Source organism: Rhinopithecus bieti, unplaced genomic scaffold, assembly GCF_001698545.2.
Source record: "Rhinopithecus bieti isolate Rb0 unplaced genomic scaffold, ASM169854v2 scaffold_42772, whole genome shotgun sequence".
In the NCBI taxonomy this organism is placed as follows: Eukaryota; Metazoa; Chordata; class Mammalia; order Primates; family Cercopithecidae; genus Rhinopithecus; species Rhinopithecus bieti.
The window spans coordinates 1,651,560-1,672,757 of record NW_016818842.1 but is presented as its reverse complement, the minus strand read 5'-3'; the positions used below and the strand labels follow the sequence as shown (position 1 = coordinate 1,672,757).

Sequence of the window (21,198 nt, the reverse complement as noted above, 5' to 3'; positions counted from 1 at the left end):
AGGTGTGTGCCAACATGCCTGACTAATTTCTTTGATTTTGTAGAGATAGGGTCTCACTATGTTGTCCAGGCTGGTCTGGAACTCCTGGGCTCAAGCAATCTTCCCACCTTAGCCTCCCAAAGTGCTGAGATTACAGATGTGAGCCATTGTGCCTGGCAAATTTTTAAATTTTTAAAAATTATATATAATATATATACCCACACATACAAGTTTTTTTGTTGTTTTTTTTTGTTTTTGTTTTTGTTTTTTTGAGATGGAGTCTCGCCCAGGCTTGAGTGCAGTGGTGCAATCTTGGCTCTCTGCAACATCTGCCTCCCAGGTTCAAGCAATTCTCCCACCTCAGCTTCCTGAGTAGCTGGGACTACAGGCATGTGCCACTATGCCCAGCTAATGCCATTAGTTTTTGTATTCTTCCTCCTTTCTTGCAGGAATTTCACCCAGGGACAGCATAGAGTAGGCCACTGGTAAATGCTGTACCTGTCAGTCCTTCATCATCTCCTGATAGGACCCTAGCAGTAAACTTTTTGTTGTTGTTGTTTTGTTTTGAGACAGAGTATTGCTCTGTTGCCCAGGCTGGAGTACAGCGGTGTGATCTCGGCTCATTCCAACCTCCACCTCCCAGGTTCAAGCGATTCTCCCACCTCAGCCTCCCAAATAGCTGGGATTACAGGCATATGCCACCACACCCAGCTAATTTTGTATTTTTTGTAGAGACGGGGTTTCTCCATATTGGCCAGGCGGGTCTCGATCTCCTGACCTCAGGTGATCCGCCCACCTCGGCCTCCCAAAATGCTGGGATTACAGATGTGAGCCACCGTGCCCAGCCAATACTGTTCCTTTTGTGGCCTCTTTTTCCCACAGGGCTAAGTCCAGCATCTCAGCCTGGCACCCACAGGGTTCTGCCCGGCCTCCTAAACTGCTACTTTCACTCCCAGGGACCTGAGGCTTTAGCAAGTCTTGTTACCTACCCCAAACACAGGTCCTTGGGCTCTCAGTGCAATAGAAATTGACATGAGGTGGCCAGGTGCGGTGGCTCACGCCTGTAATCCCAGCACTTTGGAAGGCTGCGGCAGGCGGATCACCTGAGGTCAGGAATTCAAGACCAGCCTGACTAATATGGTGAAACCCAGTCTCTACTAAAAATACAAAAATTAGCTGGGCGTGGTAGCGGGCACCTGTAATCCCAGCTACTCAGGAGGCTGAGGCAGGAGAATTGCTTGAATCCGGGAGGCGGAGGTTGCAGTGAGCTGAGATCGTGCCTGCACTCAGCCTGGGCGACAGAGCAAGATTCCGTCTGAAAAAAAAAGAAAGAAAGAAAGAAAGAAAAGTAAAGAAATTGACATGGTGGTGGGGGGACACAGTGGCTCACACCTGTAATCCCAGCGCTTTGGGAGGCCGAGGAGGGAGGATCACTTGAGGTCCAGAGTTCAAGACCAGCCTGACCAACATGGTGAAACCCCATCTTTATTAAAAATACAAAAATTAGTTGGGCGTGGTGACAGGTGCCTGTCATCCCAGCTACTGAGGAGGCTGAGGTGGAGAATCACTTGAACCCGGGAGGCGGAGGTTGCAGTGAGCCTAGATAGCACCACTGCACTCCAGCCTGGATGACAGAGCGAGACACTGTCAAGAAAGAAAGAACGAAAGAAAGAGAGAAAGAGAGAGAGACAGAGAGAGAGAGAAAAGGAAAGAAAGAAAGAGAAACAAAGAAAGAAAAGAAAAGAAAGGAAGGAATTGACAGGAGGCTAAACGAGTTTTCCTAAACAAGGCTTCATTGGAGCTTATGCACAGATATAAAGGAGGCAGCATGAGAGAGAGAGGGAGAGAGAGGGAGAGAGATTGAGATTTTTCTATCTGACTCTCCGAAAAGAGCCAGTAAGGCTTTTTATTAGGCAAAGCATGGGAATTGACATCAGGGGTAGGGCATGCAGGCTGGCCGGGCAAAGTACGTGAGGGTATGCAGGTTGGCATTATCTGGTTGCCATGGTTATCTTGAGTAATGGGCCACCTTGTGGTCTGGCTGGTGGCAACAAGGCTATCAATCAGTTCAGCATTGCTTCCCGAGGTGGGACACTCCACAACCTTGGTTTGATATTTGGATCTCCTAAGGTCAGTTCCTGGGACTCTCTTAAGTAAAAGGCATGTTTCCACAGGATGACATCGGTGAGGTCGTGGTATGGGTCTGGTGATCACTGGGAATGCAGGAAAGAATGCCGTGGTTGGTGGCCGGGTGCGGTGGCTCAAGGCTGTAATCCCAGCACTTTGGGAGGCCGAGACGGGCGGATCACGAGGTCAGGAGATCGAGACCATCCTGGCTAACATGGTGAAACCCCGTCTCTACTAAAAAATACAAAAAACTAGCCGGGCGATGAGGCGGGCGCCTGTAGTCCCAGCTACTTGGGAGGCTGAGGCAGGAGAATGGCCTAAACCCGGGAGGCAGAGCTTGCAGTGAGCTGAGATCCGGCCACTGCACTCCAGCCTGGGGGGCAGTGCAAGACTCCGTCTCAAGAAAAAAAAAAAAAAAAAAGAATGCCGTGGTCGGGCCAGGTGCATGGTTGGCCACGCCTGTAATACCAGCACTTTGGGAGACTGAGGCGGGCGGATCCCTTGTGGTGAGGAGCTGGGCGTGGTGGAACAAGCCTGTAATCCCAGCTACTGTGGAGAGTAAGGCACAAGAATTGCTTGAACCTGGGAGGTGGAGGCTGCAGTGAGTTGAGATTGCACCACTGCACTCCAGCCTGGGCAACAGAGTGAGATTGTCTCAAAAAAAATAATGCCCTGGTGGGGGTGAGCTGAAGTCAAGCCCCGCTTCTGCTCTGTCTCGGTACGAACTCCCGGGGATTCACCCAGGAATGAAAAACCCAGGGCCCCTTCTCCACCTCCCTTCACACAGCTGCCTCTGCCTGAACTGACCTACCCGGCCTCCCATAAAATAAGGCAGAGACCCATGAAATTCCTTCTGTCTCCTAATTGATACTGCCTCCTTTTTCTCACACTTGGAATGAGCTCCTTATGTCTCGGATCTAATCCCCGTGACCCTTCAATCAAGGGCTTTATCCTGTGTCCCATACAGACCTGGGACAGCTCCCTTGTCGGACTGTGAGCTTATTAAGGGCAGGGCCAGCAGGGGATTGGAGGGAAGCTGTGATACATTGTGGTGCACCAGGCAGCCAGCACACTCTTTGCAAACTTTAACATGAATACACGTGAGGATTTCCAAGCTAAAAACTTTCCAGTGGGCCAGGCAGGCCCGGTGGCTCACACCTGCCATCCTAGCACTTTGGGAGGCCGAGGCAGGAGCATCACCTGAGATCAGGACTTCGAGACCACTCTGCCCAACATAGTGAAACCCTGTCTCTACCAAAAATACAAAAATTAGCCGGGCGTGGTGCATGCCTGCCTGTAATCCCAGCTATTCGGGAGGCTGAAGCAGGAGAATCACTTGAAGCTGGCTGGGAGGTGGAGGATGTGGTGAAACGAGATCGCACCACTGCACACTAGCCTGGGCAACAGAGCGAGACTCTGCCTCAAAACAAAACACAACACAATAAAAACAAAAAAACACACGCGCACACACACACACACACAAACAGCTAAAAAAAACTTTGACGTGAATACACATGGGGGATTTCCAAGCTAAAAGCCAAATTCTACTGTGGTCAGGCTGGGGTGAGGGCTGAGGGTTTGCAGTTCTAACAAGCTCCCAGGTGTTACTGATGCTGCTGGATGGGAACCGCTTTATGCAACAAGGGCCCAGCTGGCTAGGGAAGGGAGGCAGCTGAGAGCCCAGGTGGCAGCAGCCAGCATCCCACGGGTATAAGACGGCCAGTGGCGACTGCCCGCTGCTCTGCAGGCACCATGGAGCTGAGCTATAGGCTCTTCATCTGCCTCCTGCTCTGGGATAGCACCGAGCTGTGCTACCCCCAACCCCTCTGGCTCTTGCAGGGTGGAGCCAGCCGTGCTGAGATGTCCATACAGCCCATACTGGTGGAGTGTCGGGAGGCCACCCTGATGGTCATGGTCAGCAAAGACCTTTTTGGCACCGGGAAGCTCATCAGGGCTGCTGACCTCACCTTGGGTCCGGAGGCCTGTGAGCCTCTGGTCTCCATGGACACCGAGGATGTGGTCAGGTTTGAGGTTGGACTCCACGAGTGTGGCAGCAGCATGCAGGTAGAGGCTGGCGGCCCCGGCTTTGGTGGGAGGATGTTCGAGGCAGCCAGGGATGGGGAGTGTGGCCACAGGCGGTGAGAGGTGGGGTTGGGTGGATCCCTCTCATTTGTAGGTGGGGAGATGACCCAGTTGAGGCCTGAAGCTGGGCGCTGAGGGCACCGGGCCTAGGACAGCTCCTGCCTCTGATTGCTGACACTGGGTAGGTGGGGTGGAGCCAGAGGTGGCAGGGCACTTCGGGCTGGCCCAAGCCACACCACTCTGACTCAGGTGGGTTTGTGACACTCACAGGCATGCGTGATAGGGCAGCCCTGTGAGTAGCCTAAGGGGCTGTTTCTAACGCTTGGAGCATTAGAAACTCATTCTGAAGAGACCCAAAGTATTATCTTAAAAGCAACAAGTGGGCCAGGTGCAGTGGCTTATGCCTGTAATCCCAGCACTATGGGAGGCCAAGGCTGGCGGATCACTTGAGGCAGGAGTTTGAGGCCAGCCTGGGCAACATAGTGTAGACCCCTCTTATAAAGCTTTCAAAGAAACTAACTGGGGCCTGGTATGGTGGCTCACACCTGTAATCCCAGCACTTTGGGAGGCTGAGGAGTTTGAGACCAGCCTGGCCAACATGGTGAAACCCTGTCTCTACTAATAATACAAAAATTAGCCAGGCACGGTAGTGTGTGCCTGTAATCCCAGCTACTCGGAAGGCTGAGGCAAGAGAATCACTCAAACCCAGGAGGCAGAGGTTGTAGTGAGCTGAGATTGTGCCACTGCACTCCAGGCTGGGCAATAGAGCGAGACTCTGGCTCAAAAAATAAATAAAATCCCACGTAGGTAAGTGGTATGGGGGTGGGGGCATCATAACCTTGGTGTTGAAGACCTTATAAAGCTCCAGTGGGTTCCTGGGGGCAGCTCCAAGCGGGGAGGGCTTAACCTGAGGTACAGGCAGGAAAAGACCAAGAAATTCAGGCCAGACCTCCCTTCCCCTGGCCGGTGGGGAAAGAGGCTGCAAGGAGAGGCCTTACGGCAGGGCAGGGCTGGACACACAGCTCCCCAGCTGAACCCTGATCTCCTGGACCAAGTTCCTGTTGCCCCATGGAGGGCTTGTCTTCTCCCGACTCAGGGGAACCTGGCTCCTCCTTGCCAATAGTTTGCCTGGGGTGGGGGCAAGTCCAGCCCCTGGAGCCCTCCGGCCAGAGCTCTGGTCTTAAGTGTGGTCTCCTGGGCTCTCTTTGAGGACTCAGGGCCCTTGTTTTCCTGGGGAGGGAGGCCAGAGAGAGCTCAGGAGTTGAGGAATTATTCTAGTTTAGAGGCTCACAAACATGTCTTAGATTTACTTGGGGAGCCCGGCGCCTGGCTCCCCTACCTTCTGTGAAATGGGCTTGAATAGGTTAGAAGCTGATAAGTGGTATTTTTTTGTTTTGTGTTGTTTTAAGACGGAGTCTCTCTCTGTCGCCCAGGCTGGAGTGCAGTGGCGCAATCTCGGCTCACTGCAAGCTCCACCTCCCAGGTTCACGCCATTCTCCTGCCTCAGCCTCCCGAGTAGCTGGGACTACAGGCGCCCACCACCACGCCCGGCTAATTTTTTGTATTTTTAGTAGAGATGGAGTTTCACCATCTTAGCCAGGTTGGTCTCGAACTCCTGACCTCGTGATCCTCCCACCTCAGCTTCCCAAAGTGCTGGGATTACAGACATGAGCCACTGTGCCTGGCTGTTTTTGTTTTTTTGAGACAGTTTTGCTCTTATTGCCCAGGCTGGGGTGCATTGGTGCCTATAATCCCAGCACCTCGGGAGACTGAGATGGGAGGATCACTTGAGCCCAGGGGTTTAAGGCCACTCTGGGCAACATAATGAGACCCACTTCTCTACCAAAAAAAAAAAAAAAACCACACACACAAAACCTAAATTAACAGGGTGTGGTGGTGCCTGTCTGTAGTCTCAGCTACTTGGGCGGCTGAAGTGGGAGGATTGCTTAAGCCCATGATTTGGAGGTTGCAGTGAGCTACGATTGTGCCACTGCATCCCAGCCTGGGAGGCAGGGCAAGACCCTCTTTTATTTAAAAACAAACAAACAAACAAAACCCACCTGTGGAGGTTTCTAAAAACCCTGATGTCCAGGCTGCTAAAATAGAAAGGGTGTGGGACCAGCTGTGGGTATTAAGGATCTCAAGTGACTGCAATGAGGAGCAAAGCCTGCAAACTCCTGCCTCTGGTGTGTTCCCCAGTTCTGCCTGGTAAGAATCACCTGCGGCTGACGCTTGTAATCCCAGCACTTTGGGAGGCCAAGGTGGGCGGATCATGAGGTCAGGAGTTCAAGACCAGCCTGGCCAAGATGGTGACACCCCCCCCCCCATCTCTACTAAAAATACTAAAAAGTTAGGGGCGGGCACCTGTAATCCCAGCTACTCAGGAGGCTGAGGCAGACAATTGCTTGAACCCGGGAGGTGGAGGTTACAGTGAGCTAAGATTGTGCCACTGCACTCCAGCCTGGGCAACAGAGCGAGACTCCATCTCAAAAAAAAAAAAAATTACAGCCAAGACCAGCTTCCCAGGTATACAGCCTGTGCAGTTCTGTGGGGCCCAGTGCTTAATTGAATGCCCTCCTGCCCTGAAATGGTAATAACTTGTGAATAAGGGGCTCCATGAACTATGCTGATTCTGTCTGTGCTGGGGCATTTGCTAATAAGGTCTAGGACTTCCCTGAAGATCGAGTTAGTTGGGTCAGGGCCAGGCAGCCGCCTGGGCTCTTGGGCAACCTTGACCTCCTAGGCTCAAGCCATCCTCCCGCCTCAGCCTCCTGAATAGCTGGGACTGACTACAGGCATATGCCACTGTGCCCAGCCAAGTTATCTTTTTGTAGAGATGGGGTCTAGCTCTATTGCCTAGGCTGGTCTTGACTTCCTGGCCTCAAGCAATCCTCATCCCTCCCAAAGTGCTGGGATTACAGACATGAGCCATTGCACCCAGCCCTCAAGTAGTTTTTAAACAAGCTCCCTGAGATGAGAGGTGGGGATAGTGAGCTTAGAATAGGTGGCTAGGGGTTGGTCACAGTGGCTCACACCTGTAATCCCAGCACTTTGGGAGGCTGAGGCGGGTAGATCACCTGAGACCAGGAGTTCGAGACCAGCCTGGTTAACATGGTGAAACCCTGTATCTTCTTTGTTTTAAACTGGGCATGGTGGCACATGCCTGTAATTCCAGCTACTCGGAGGTTGAAGCAGGAGAATTGCTTGAACCTGGGAGGCGGAGGTTGCAGTGAGCTGGGTTCATGCCACTGCACTCTAGCCTGGCTGACAGAGCAAGATTCCATCTCAAAAAAAAAAGGTGGTTAGGAAGTAACTAAAAGAGGGGTTTCCAATGCTGGCTCTATGCTAATCACCTGGAAAGGTTGTAAAAATACTGATTCTCGAAGAGAATCTCGTACCTTCATTCTACTGGGATAGGGCCTGGTGTCACATTTTTCTAATATTCTAGCAACATCTTCAAACATAGGTGTTTGCTGTAAAACTATCTCCCAGGCAGGCCCTGTCTTCTGCAGCCCTATTGGACGATGCAAATTTTCCCAGTAGCACTCACCTGTGCTCTTCCTGCCTCGGGCAACCTCTGAACCAGTCTCCCCCACCTTGTGTGGAATGGGCTTGAATAGGTTAGAAGCTGATGTTTGTTTTTGTTTTGAGACAATTTTGCTCTTGTTGCCCAGGCTGGAGTGCAGTGGCACAATCTCAGCTCACTGCAACCTCTGCCTCCCGGGTTCAAGCGATTCTTCTGTCTCAGCCTCCCGAGTAGCTTGGATCACAGGCATGTGCCACCATGCCCAGTTAATTTTGTATTTTTAGTAGAGATGGGGTTTCACCATGTTGGTCAGGCCGGTCTTAAACTCCTGACTTCAGGTGTTCTTCCCGCCTCAGCCTCCCAAAGTGCTGGGATTACAGGTGTGAGCCACACAGCACCCAGCCAGAAGCTGGTAAGTGTTAACAGCTGGGTACTTCCTGGCTCCTTCCTGGGGGCTATCTTAGCCCTGGGCCTCTCCTGAAAGAGGAAACTATGTATTGGAGGGTGTGGAGGGGGAGTGTCAGAAGGGAAACATGTATCCTCATGCCTCTATTGCTTGGGTGCTGCATGGTATCTGCCATGTGGTTGATCCAGGCTGCCTGAGGTGGTGTCAACGTGTCAAGTAGATTCTGAGGTACAAAGACAGTACCTGTCCTGCCTCTTTACTAACCAGTGGCAGAGCCTGTGTTCTTTTTTGGAGATGGGGTCTTGCTATGTTGCCCAGGCCAGTTTCGAACTCCTGGCCTCAAGCAATCCTTGGCCTCCCAAAGTGCTGGGGTTACAGGTGTGAGTCACCACACCTGGCCTTGACCCTGTGGTCTCTCTGTCCCCCTGTGGGCTGCCCTCCCTGCATACTCATGTATGACTTGGTTACACCCAGGCAGGTGATGCCGGTAGCATTAACCTCTCACCTTTCCTCCAGGTGACTGACGATGCCCTGGTGTACAGCACCTTCCTGCTCCACAACCCCCGCCCTGTGGGAAACCTGTCCATCGTGAGGACTAACCGCGCAGAGATTCCCATCGAGTGCCACTACCCCAGGTCAGTGTGGGACTGACTCATGGCTCCTAGTGCAAAAGCACCTTGGGTGTGGCTGCAGGCAAGTGGGCTGGCTATTGGTGGCAGCTTGCAGCATGGCTGTTAGAATTATCTATGGAAGCATTTGCAGCTGTGGTTACTACCCTGGGCGGGATTGGGGGTCTTGCTGAGTCTAGTTTGAGTCCAGAAGAGCATCAGGAGCCTGACTGCAGCTTAGCGGAAGCTGCAGAGCTGCCCAGCCCTGGGGGTGGTACTATGCCAGCCTGTGCCCTCCTTAGGGTTCAGAAATGGCCTTCCAATAGTGCTAGGCTGGGGCCAGGTGCAGTGGCTCACGCCTGTAATCCCATCACTTTGGGAGGCTGACACAGGTGGATCACTTGAGGTCAGGAGTTCAAGACCAATCTGGCCAACATGGTGAAACCCCATCTCTACTAAAAACACAGAAATTAGCCGGGTGCCTGTAATCCCAGCTACGCTGGAGGCTGAGGCAGGAGAATTGCTTGACCCCAGGAGGCAGAGGCTGCAGTGAGCCGAGATTGCACCACTGTGCTCCATCCTGGACAACAAAGCGATATTCCATCTCAAATAATAGTGCTAGGCTGGGTTCTAGAATCTGACCTGGGCAGTGGTGGCCTACTCTTCTGTGGTCCTCGGGGCCCTGGCATCAAGCATGTGCTTGTGAACTCAGGCTCTGAAGTGGGAAGAGAAACTGTGGCTCCCAGGGACAACGCTGGGTCCTGTGCTGGCCTCAGCATGGGGTGCAGGGTACTTTGTCCCTGCCTTTGAACCAGTCTGGGAGTGGGTATAAGATGATGCCGCTGGGTGCGGTGGCTCAGGCCTGTAATACCAGCCCTTTGGGAGGCCAAGGTGAGCAGTTCATGAGGTCGGGAGTTCGAGACCAGCCTGGCCAACATGGTGAAACCCATCTCTACTAAAAATACAAAAAAATTGGCTGAGTGTGGTAGTGCATGCCTGTAATCCCAGCTACTCAGGAGGCTAAGGCAGGAGAATCATTTGAACCCAGGAGGCGGAGGTTGCAGTGAGCTGAGATGGCACCATTGTACTCCAGCCTGGGCAACGGAGCAAGACTCCATCTCAAAAAGAAAAGGCTAGTGTGAAGTGGGTAGGGAGCTGATGTCAGTCAGGACATGAGGGATGAGCCATGCCCCTGGGAGGGGTCATGGTAGGGGTTATCCTAGAACAGGATCTTGGAGTGGGACCTTGAGGCTGAGATAGCCTGGACAGAGCCATGTGGCCACATACCCCACGGGAGGGCAGTGTGCCCTTAGTAGGTGACATGCAGCCTAGGGGCTGGAGCCCAGGGACTAGGGAAATGAGGGAGCCAGATAGATGGGCTCACTAGCCTCCACGCAGGTGCCTCTCCTGGAATGGGTGAGGACTGAATCTCCACCCGGGTCACCTGGTGGCTGGTGCAGAAGACAAGTGGGAACCAGTGAGAACCAGCTGGGAGGGTGGAAAACCGAATTCGATGAGGCCTGACCCATGGTTGCTAGGGGCTGTAGAGGCTGACTCAGAGGAGCTAAGAGCAACTGGAGGAGCTTGGTGTCTATGTGGGTAGTGGAGATGGAAGAATCAAGGGCAGGCTGCCCAGCCTGCGGGAGGGACTGAAGCCCTCCTGTGGCAATGGAAGTCTCTGACTTCAGAATAGCTTTGGGCCTGGCCTCTGAGGATGGCGGCTCACCTGATCCATTGGCTGCAGGCAGTACTACAGAGGCTAGTTGTTAGGCTGGGATGCTTTAACCTGGCTCCAGATACCTGAGTCTGGTTATCAATAGATGCATCCATCGCTTGGAATAGCTGCTTCCAGCAGATCCTGTGGGGTCAGCAGGGTGGGTATCTGCAGATACCCAGACCTGCTTCCATGGACTTCCTAGTCACTGGTGTGGGTTCAGGCTCTCAGTAGCATCTCAAGACCCTAAGGGCCTATCTTTGATCTCTAAAGGATGACCTTAACTGATTCCCCTCTCAAGCATCCTGTGGAGTACTGTGCAGGGCCTGCTATCAGACCGCAAACCTGAACCTCTAGGGCTAAAGTATGTGTGGTGGCTTTTTGGTTTTTTTTTTAAAAAAAAAGTCTTAATCTGCCACCCAGGCTGGAGTGTAGTGGGTGCCATCATAGTTCACCACAGCCTTGACCTCCTGGGCTCATGCAATCCTCCCATCTCAGCCTCCGGAGTAGCTGGGACTACAGGTAAATACTATGCCCAGCTATCTTTTCTTTTTTTATAGAGATAGTCTCGCTATATTGTCCAGGCTGTTCTCAAACTCCTAGCCTCAAGCAATCCTCCTGTCTCCATCTCCCAGAGTACTGGGATTGCAGGCACGAGCTACTGCACTCAGATCCAGGGCTCAAGGAGGAGCAGATCTCAGTCTAGAAACCAAACTCCTAGGTTCAGCTGTATCTGTCTTCAGCAGCCCACATAGCATCATAGCATCAGTTAGGATGGCTGGGCCACTCACAGGTGCAGAAGTTCAGGAGGGTCCGGGGGCAGCCTCGGGCTCAAGGTGTCTATTTAGCCATCTTGCGCCAGCTACCTGGCTGGGCCATAGCTGATAATCCTGTAGTGGGGTAGCAGGTAGTGGGGTAGCAGTGAGATATTCCCCATCAGTGGGGGCCCAGGTGAGTGTGACCTGAGGCAGGTGTGCACAGCTGCTGTTCTTCTCTCAGGCAGGGCAATGTGAGCAGCCAGGCCATCCTGCCCACCTGGTTGCCCTTCAGGACCACGGTATTCTCGGAGGAAAAGCTGACTTTCTCTCTGCGTCTGATGGAGGGTAAGAGAAGGCTGGGTGGGACAGCTGTGGAAAGCCCTGGGCCATCTCAAACCCCTGCCCTTTTCTGTGTCTGTTTTTTTGTTTGTTGTTTTTGAGATGGAGTCTTGCTCTGACCTCCAGGCTAGAGTGCAATGGTGCTATCTTAGCTCACTGCAGTCTCTACTTCCTGGGGTTCAAAGATTCTCCTGCCTCAGCCTCCTGAGTAGCTGGGATTACAAGCTTGTGATGCCACACCCAGCTAACTTTCGTATTTTTAGTAGAGATGGGGTTTTGCCACTTTGGCCAGGATGGTCTGGAACTCCTGACCTCAAGTGATTCACCTCCCTCGGTGCTGGGATTACAGGCATGAGCCAACCATGCCCAGCTGGCTGTGTCTTTCAGAGAACTGGAACGCTGAGAAGAGGTCCCCCACCTTCCACCTGGGAGATGCAGCCCACCTCCAGGCAGAAATCCACACTGGCAGCCACGTGCCACTGCGGTTGTTTGTGGACCACTGCGTGGCCACACCAACACCAGACCAGAATGCCTCCCCTTATCATACCATCGTGGACTTCCATGGGTGAGCACGGGACTCCCTGCCTAGAGAACCTTCCTAGCAAGATGACCCTAGAGCCACCTGTTTCTTTTTGAGACAATCTCACTCTGTAGCCCAGGCTGGAATACAGAGGCTTGATCTCTGTCCACTGCAACCTCTGCCTCCTGGGTTTAAGTGATTCTCCTGTCTCAGCCTCCCCGGTAGCTGGGAATTACAGGTGCCCATCACCACACCCGGCTAATCTTGGTATTTTTAGTAGAGACAGGGTTTCACCATGTTGGCCAGGCTGGTCTTGAACTCCTGACCTCAAGTGAACTGCCCACCTTGGCCTCCCAAAGTGCTGGGATTATGGGCAAGAGCCACCGTGCCTGGCCCACCTGTCTGGCTTTAACACCATTCTGTTCTCTTCCAAGCTGTCTTGTCGACGGTCTCACTGATGCCTCTTCTGCATTCAAAGTTCCTCGACCCGGGCCAGATACACTCCAGTTCACAGTGGATGTCTTCCACTTTGCTAATGACTCCAGAAACATGGTAAGAGGTTTAACAGCCTGGAAGAAGGCTGGACTTGCAACCTTCATATCCTACTTGAGTGGGGTTGCTCACCAGCTCTACCCTTAAGCAAATGACTTAGAGTTCTGTCCAGTAACTCAAACTTACAAGTAAAGCCATGAGCTTTAGTGAGGCCTTCGAGCATAAGAGTGAACAATATGAAGCCTTAAGAGGTAGAGGCCAGGCATGGTGGCTCATGCCTGTAATCCCAATACTTTAGGAGGCCGAGAGGGGGCGGATCACTTGAGATCAGGAGTTCAAGACCAGCCTGGCCAACACAGTGAAACCCCGACTCTACTGAAAATACAAAAAAATTAGCTGAGCATGGTGGTGGGTACCTGTAATCCTAGCTACCTGGGAGGCTGAGGCAGGAGAATAGCTTGAACCTGGGAGGCAGAGGTTGCAGTGACCAGAGATCGTGCCACTGAACCTCCAGCCTGAGTAACAGTGAGACTCTGTCCCCACCCCCCCACTCCCCCCGCAAAAAAAAGCAGGTGTTAACCTTCCTGGAGGCTTTCCCCAGATTCAAAGGTCAGTGTGAACTTACTAGGCAGGGTGGCCTCTTGAATTTGATCTAGTCTAGGCTGATTCTGAAGGTATCATCCTCACCTGGAGAGCTTGTTGAAACTGAGACTGGGCCCCCCAACCCAGGGTTTGTTTCAGGTGGTTGAGTGAGGCCTAGAATCTGCATTCTTGGCCAGGCACGGTTGTTCACGCCTGTAATCCCAGTACTTTTGGAGGCTGAGACAGGCAGATCACGAGGTCAGGAGATCGAGACCATCCTGGCTAACACGGTGAAACCCCGTCTCTGCTAAAAATACAAAAAATTAGCTGGGCATGGTGGTGGGTCCCTGTAGTCCCAGCTACTCGGGAGGCTGAGGCAGGAGAATGGTGTGAACCTGGGAGGCGGAGCTTGCAGTGAGCTGAGATTGTGCCACTGCACACCAGCCTGGGCGACAGAGCGAGACTCCATCTCTAAATACATAAATAGAATCTGCATTCTTAAGTGTTGGTTCTGCCGGTCTGGGGCCTCTCCTTGAGAACCTAAACTAGAAAGTTCAATTGACACTAAGAGGGAAGGAGAAGGAAGGAATAAAGATGGGAACTGCCTCTGATGGCTGAGGCGGGGAGGGATGCGGTACGAAGTACAGGTTCAAGGACCGACATCTAGCCAGGAAGTACTGGTAGGTGGTTAGAAGTAAAAATCAAATCATGGGTCTTTTGCCCTCTGGAGAAAGAGGCTTCCTATGCCTAGTCTGCAGTGCAGGGCAACCTCGACCTCCTGGGCTCAAGCCATCCTCCCACCTTAGCCTCCTGAGTAGCTAGGACAAGCTACAGCCACATGCTACCGTGTCCAACTAAGTTATCTTGTGGAGATGGGGTCTAGCTCTATTGACAAGGCTGGTCTTGAGTTCCTGGCCTCAAACAGTCCTCCTGCCTCACCTTCCCAAAGTGCTGGGATTACAGGCATAAGCCACTGTACCCAGTCCTCAGGTAGCTTTTATTTATTTTTTTGAGATGGAGTCTTGTTCTGTCATGCCCAGGCTTGAGTATAGTGATGCCATCTCAGCTCACTGCCTCCTGGGTTCAAGTGATTCTCCTGCCTCAGTTTCCCAAGTAGCTGGGAGTACAGGTACCCACCACCGTGCCCAGCTAATATTTTTGTATTTTTAATAGAGACAAGATTTCACCATGTTGTCCAGGCTGGTCCCAAACTCCCGAACTCAGGTGATTCACCTGTCTCGGTCTCCCAAAGTGCTGGAATTATAGGCGTGAGCCACCGTGCCCAGCTTCAGGTAGCTTTTATTTTTTAGTTGGAGTCTCGCTCTACAGTCCAGGCTGGAATGCAATGGCACGGTCTCAGCTCACTGCAACCTCCGCCTCCTAGGTTCAAGCAATTCTCCTGCCTCAGCCTCACAAGTAGCTGGGAACTACAGGTGCCCACCATCACGCCCAGCTAATTTTTGTATTTTTAATAAGGACGGGGTTTCACCACGTTGGCCAGGCTGGTCTTGAACTCCTGACCTTGAACTCCTGACCGCCTTGGCCTACCCAAAGTGCTGAGATTACAGGCATGAATCACCATGCCCAGCCTCAAGTAGCTTTTAAACAAGCTCACTGAGATGAGAGGCAGGGCCGTGAGCTTAGAATAGGTGATTAGGAAGTGATTAAAGTAGGGGTTTCCAATGCTGGCTCTATACTAATCTGGAGAGGTTGTAAAAATACTGATTGTAGAGAGTCTCATACCTTCACTCTATCGGGGTAGGGTCTGGTGTCACATTTTTGTAACATTCTATTACCAACATCTTCATGGGTGTTTGCTGTAAAACTCGACCAACTTCAATGTGTACACCATCTAGGTTCTACCACTCGCTTTTTTTTTTTTTTTTTTTTTTTTTTGGAGACGGTCTCTGTCGCCCAAGCTGGAATGCAGTGTTACGGTCTTGGCTCACTGTGACCTCTGCCTCCAGGTGCAAACAATTATCCTGCCTCAGCCTCTCAAGTAGCTGGGATTATAGGTGCCAGCCACCATGTGCGGCTAATCCTTGTATTTTTTAGTAGAGATGGGGTTTCACTATCTTGGCCAGGCTGGTCTCAAACTTCTGACCTCACTATCCACCCGCCTCAGCCTCCTGAAGTGCTGGGATTACAGGCGTGAGCCACTGCGCCCAGCTTTTTTTTTTTTTTTTGGAGGGTCTCACTCTGTCACCCAGGCTGGAGTGCAGTGGCACAATCTTGGCTCACCGCAACCTCCGCCTCCCAGGCTCAAGTGATTCTCCTGCCTTAGCCTCCCAAGTAGCTGAGATTATAGGCTCAGCCTCCCTAGTAGTTGGAATTACAGGCGCCTACCACCACGTCCGACTAATTTTTGTAGAGATGGGGTTTCGCCATGTTGGTCAGGCTGGTCTTAAACTCCTGACCTCAGGTGACCCACCTGCCTCAGCTGTCCCAAGTGCTGGGATTACAGGCATGAGCCACCACACCCAACTTTTTTTTTTTTTTGAGGTAGAATTTCACTCTTGCTGCCCAGGCTAGAGTGCAATGGCGCGATTTCAGCTCACTGCAACTTCCCATCTCCCGTGTTCAAGCAATTCTCCTGCCCCAGCCTCCCAAGTAGCTGGAACTATAGGTACCCGCCACCATGCCTGGCTAATTTTTGTATTTTTTTTTATTTTTTATTTTTTTAGTAGAGATAGGGTTTCACCATGTTGGCCAGGCTGGTCTCAAACTCCTGACCTCAGGTGATCCACCCACCTCGGCCTCCCAAAGTGCTGGGATTATAGGTGTGAGCCACCATGCCCAGCCTAGACCCTGCTTCTAAAAGGCCGCTATAGGGGTACTACCCTGGGATCTTAGGCTCCAGTTAGCTTCTTCCTAGTATGTTTTTCTGGTGCTAAGGATGAAAGTACATTTCCTTTCTGGAATAGACTACAGGGCCTTCAAAGCTTCTTACTTGCGGGGCAGGTGGCTAAGATGGGCAGCCGGAGAACTGCTAAACTGGCTTGTTTCTAAAAGTCTGAATTTACATGGTTTCAAGTTTCCCTGCTGGTACGCTTGGCCACTAGGTGGTGACTGAGGCTTGTGGCTCTGGGACTTCTGCTAGAAGGTGGCAGAATTGCCATGCTCTACCTGAGGTTGAGCGAGGAGGAATTTCAGCCCTGCCTGGAATATGAAGGGAAACTGACCTGGGGACGGGCCAAGGCTAGACTGAGTCCTATCTCTGTCAAAATGGCCCCTAGCCCCAGTGGCAGGATGGAATGTCAGCTGAAGATGAGAAGGCTTGGCCGAGTACGGTGGCTCATGCCTCTAATCCCAGTACTTTGTGAGGCCGGGGCAGGTGGATCACTTGAGGCCAGGAGTTCAAGACCAGCCTGTCTAATATGGTGAAACCCCATCTCTTCTGCAAATACAAAAACTAGCCTGGCCTGGTGGTGGGTGCCTGTAATCCCATCTACTTGGGAGGCTGAGGCAAGAGAATCGCTTGAACCCAGGCAGTAGAGGCTGCAGTGAGCTGAGATTGCACCACTGTACTCTAGCCTGGGCTAGATGGAGTGAGACTCCATCTCAGAAAAAAAAAAAAAGGGGGGGGGTGGCTTACAGGCACTTGACTATTCCCCGGGTAGGGGGTCGTTCAGCTCCCAGCAGGAGCTCAGATTGGGTTCATTCCCTGGTACTTGTCTAAAAATGTGGGTAAACATTTCCCAGAGGCTAGGACTGTCAGGGTGTCAGCCTGGTGAGTCTTCTGGTCATCATATCCCTTACAGGTGAAAGGAGGCTGACCTAGGCTTGACTAATAGCAGAGGCGTATGCGAGGAAGAAAAGCCTGGGGAAGCTTGCCCAAGGAGTGAGCCATCAAACTTTTTTTTTTTTTTTTTGAGACGGAGTCTTGCTCTGTTGCCCAGGCTGGAGTGCAGTAGCCGGATCTTGGCCCACCGCAAACTCCACCTCCCGGGTTTACGCCATTCTCCTGCCTCAGCCTCCCTAGTAGCTGGGACTACAGGCGCCGCCACCTCACCCGGCTAGTTTTTTTTTGTATTTTTAGTAGAGACTGTGTTTCACCAGGTTAGCCAGGATGGTCTCGATCTCCTGACCTCGTGATCCGCCTGTCTCGGCCTCCAGACGTTTGTCATGAAAGTAACAGTGAGCCAAAGAAACACTCCTTCACTGAATGCAGCTTTACCCGTTCTTAATTCCTCATCAGATATATTGCTGTGAGCAGTCTTCTAATAAATGATGTTGTCATGGTCATAAACCTTTTGTTTTGTTTGTTTTTGTTTTAGAGACGGAGTCTTGCTCTGTTGCCCAGGCTGGAGTGCAGTAGCCGGATCTTGGCTCACTGCAAGCTCCGCCTCCCGGGTTTACGCCATTCTCCTGCCTCAGCCTCCCGGGTAGCTGGGACTATAGGCGCCCGCCGCCTCGCCCGGCTAGTTTTTTTGTATTTTTTAGTAGAGACGGGGTTTCACCGGGTTAGCCAGGATGGTCTCGATCTCCTGACCTCGTGATCCGCCCGTCTCAGCCTCCCAAAGTGCTGGGATTACAGGCTTGAGCCACCGCGCCCGGCCTCCATCAAACTCTTAAGTCTGGCCAGGTGCAGTGGCTCACGCCTGTAATCCCAGCACTTTCGGATGCTGAGGGGAGTGGACCATGAAGTCAGGAGTTCAAGAAAATGCAAAAAAAAAAAAAAAAAAAAAGCCAGGCATGGTGGTGTGTACAGTCTTAGCTACCCAGGAGGCTGAGGCAGGAGGATCCCTTGAACCTGGGAGGTAGAGGTTGCAGTGAGCTGAGATTGCACCATTGTACTCCAGCCTGGGTGACAGAGTGAGACTCTGTCTCAAAACCTGTTAGGTCTGAAATGGAAACTCCATAGGAGCAGGTCTGAAAGGGTTCTGTGTGCCCAAGGACCTCGGGTCACAACTTGGCCTTGCCGTAGCTGGCAATACAGTGACTACATCCCTGAAGAAAAGTAGCTTGTCAACTAGTCAAGTGGCAGGTGGCAGTGTCGGGAGCCCAGCTAAGCTGTTTGCTAGTAAGGTGTCCACCACCCACCTCAGTCACCTGGGGGTGGGTGCAGGGGTTTAGCAATGCTGAGTTAAGCTAAGGATTGGCCAGGCACTAGTAGCTCATACCTGTAATCCCAGTACTTTGGGAGGCTGAGGCGGGCAGATCACTTGAGCCCAGGAGTTTGAGGCCATCTTGGGCAACATGGCAAAACCACATCTCTGCAAAAAATCCAAAATTAGCCAGGTGTGGTGGCATGTCCTCATAATTCCAACTGCTCATGAGGCTGAGGTGGGAGGATCCTTGAGCCCAGGAGGTCAAGGCTATAGTGAGTCATGATCATGCTACTGTACTCCTGCCTGGGTAACAGACCCTGTCTCACAAGCCCAGGGTCAAGCATGCTCAATGATTAAGTTTGGAAAAGATTCGGGGAATGATAAATGGTGGATTTCAGTCTAAAATTAGTTGCTACTTGCTCTAACATTGGGTAAGTGAACCTTTAGACCATCTGAGAGATGAAGCTCTTCCTTCCCCCTTTTTATTTTATGAGACAGAGTCTCACTCTGTCAGCCAGGCTGGAGTGCAGTGGCACGATCTCAGCTCACTGCAACTTCTGCCTCCCAGGTTCCAGAGATTCTCCTGCCTCAGCCTCCCAAGTAGCTGGGACTACAGGTACCCACCACCACGCCCGGCTAACTTTGTATTTTTAGTAGAGATGGAGTTTCACCATGTTGGCCAGGTTGGTCTCGAACTCCTGACCTCAGGTGATCCACCCACCTTGGCCTCCCAAAGTGCTGGGATTATAGGTATGTGCCATTGTGCCCAGCCCCTTCTCCCTCTTTCAAGGATTAAGGGTTATATGATAACTGGCATGTTAAACTCCCAGGCACAGCTTGGAACTCAGCCTGGAAATAGCTGTTATTCCTTTTGCAGATATACATCACCTGCCACCTGAAGGCCATCCCAGCTGAGCAGGAACCAGATGAACTCAACAAAGCCTGTTCCTTCAGCAAGTCTTCCAACAGGTGAGGAGATCAGGTGCTCCATGACTGGGGTAGAAACTGAATCGGCGACGCCTTGTCTGTTTCTTCCAATGTATTATCAGCAAACTGCTTCCTGCAGGCAACAAAAATCTAAGCTGCTTGTCTTTCATCTCAGCTGGTTCCCAGTGGAAGGCCCAGCTGACATCTGTCAATGCTGTAGCAAGGGTGACTGTGGCACTCCAAGCCATTCCAGGAGGCAGCCCCATGTCGTGAGCCAGTGGTCCAGGTCTGCTTCTCGTAACCGCAGGCATGGTATGTCACAGGACAGCCAAGAGGCTGTTCATCGTCCCCTACTCAGTTGAGGGTATCTGCTGTCATTTCAGGGTGATGGTCTTTTCCCTTGTCCTCCATTAAAGCTGTTTGCTCCTAGGCCTGCAGCTACCTTTCCCTAACACAAATCCTGGGGCTAAGCAGGAAGGACTCTCAGCCCTCCACCTCTGGCAGCCAGGGTAGCTCTGCTGTCATCCTAGGCTTCTACTGAGACATCATTAGGCATGTAGGGGAAATATAGCAGCTGTTAAGATAATCTGGCTGGGCACAGTGGTTCACACCTGTAATTCCAGCACTTTGAGGGGCCAAGGCGGACAGGTCACCTGAGGTCAGGAGTTCGAGACCAGCCTGACTAACATGGAAAAAATCCCATCTCTACTAAAAATACAAAATTAGCCGAGCGTGGTGGTACATGCCTGTAATCCCAGCTACTTGGGAGGTTGAAGCAGGAGAATTGCTTGAACCCGGGAGGCGGAGGTTGCGGTGAGCCAAGATTGTGCCATTGCACTCCAGCCTGGGCAACAAGAACAAAACTGTCTCAAAAAATAATCTGGCCGGAATGCTGGGTCATGCTTATAATCCCAGTACTTGGGGAGGCTGAGGCCAGGGAAATCACTTGAGCCCAGGAGTTCTCGACCAGCCTGGGCAACATAGCAAGACCCTGTCTCTACTAAAAAGACCCGATATACTAGGGAAATCCCTCTTGGGTGACCTACTTTCTCTGTATGAGAAAACTTTCCTTCCTTCTGCCCTGCCCCTCACGATGGAGTCTCGCTCTATTGCCCAGGCTGGAGTACTGTGGCATGATCTCCGCTCACTAAAACCTCTGCCTCCCAGGTTCAAGCTAGTCTGCCTCAGCCTCCCAAGTAGCTGAGACTACAGGCATGTGTCACCATGCCCAGCTAACTTTATTTTTAGTAGAGATGGGGGTCTTGCCATGTTGGCCAGGCTGGTCTCAAACACCTGACCTCAGGTGATCTGCCTGCCTCAGCCTCCCAAAATGCTGGGATTACAGGCATGAGCCATCACACCTAGCCGAGAAAGCTGTCTTTTTTTTGTCTATAAACTTTGTTAACCCACACAAAAAAGACAACATATTAGTTCAGCCCACTGAGGCAGAATAAACCTCCAACCTGATTCCTGGTTAGGGACTAAGATGACCTCCGGGTGTTTGTTTTCCTTCTACAGTGACAGAAGAAGCAGATATCACCGTGGGGCCACTGATCTTCCTGGACAGGAGTGCTGACTATGAAGTAGAGCAGTGGGCCTTGCCGGCTGACACCTCTGTGCTGCTGCTGGGCATAGGCCTGGCCGTGGTGGCATCTCTGACTCTGACCGCTGTTATCCTGGTTCTCACCAGGAGGTGTCGCACTGCCTCCCAACCTGTGTCTGTTTCCCAATAAAGCAATATCTGGTTGTGTGATAGAAGATCAGAATTAGTACTGACTGTCGGGTGGGAAAGACTGTATACCACCAGCCCCGTGCACTCACATAGCACAGTCCAGCAAGCACTACTGTGCCGCTAGTGTAAACAGGGCAGGGTTCATATCCTTGGGGACAACTATGATCTATCACCTCTGTGGGAACCAATATGGAAACTTAGATGAAGGTCAGTCTGGCTGGACCCACCTTACTTCTAGGTTAGCAAAGAATCTCATGTCTCTGGCCCCCATGGATTTGACTCTAGACATGGGAGAGGGGGAGCGGGGAGCTTCCAGGCCCCCTTCTCCAAGGCAAGCAGGCAGCCAGCTCTGTTC

The 21,198-nt window shown here is 51.9% G+C and overlaps 1 protein-coding gene across 1 annotated transcript; it reads left to right on the top strand.

The window, feature by feature from the left end:
• The first annotated feature begins 3,728 nt into the window (after positions 1-3,728).
• Positions 3,729-20,845, top strand: ZP3 (zona pellucida glycoprotein 3). Its single transcript, XM_017857636.1, has 8 exons — positions 3,729-4,170; positions 8,637-8,755; positions 11,442-11,545; positions 11,927-12,104; positions 12,494-12,611; positions 19,062-19,153; positions 19,287-19,423; positions 20,630-20,845. Exons 1-8 carry the CDS (start codon positions 3,859-3,861, stop codon positions 20,842-20,844), a joined length of 1,275 nt encoding a protein of 424 aa, XP_017713125.1. The 5' UTR covers positions 3,729-3,858; the 3' UTR covers position 20,845.
• The last annotated feature ends 353 nt before the right edge of the window (positions 20,846-21,198 follow it).

Coding starts and splice junctions, on each gene's coding strand:
- ZP3 (XM_017857636.1), top strand. CDS start 3,859: ATGGAGCTGAGCTATAGGCTCTTCATCTGCCTCCTGCTCTGGGATAGC. Junction 4,171..8,636: donor AGTGTGGCAGCAGCATGCAG/GTAGAGGCTGGC, acceptor CCTTTCCTCCAG/GTGACTGACGATGCCCTGGT. Junction 8,756..11,441: donor ATCGAGTGCCACTACCCCAG/GTCAGTGTGGGA, acceptor TTCTTCTCTCAG/GCAGGGCAATGTGAGCAGCC.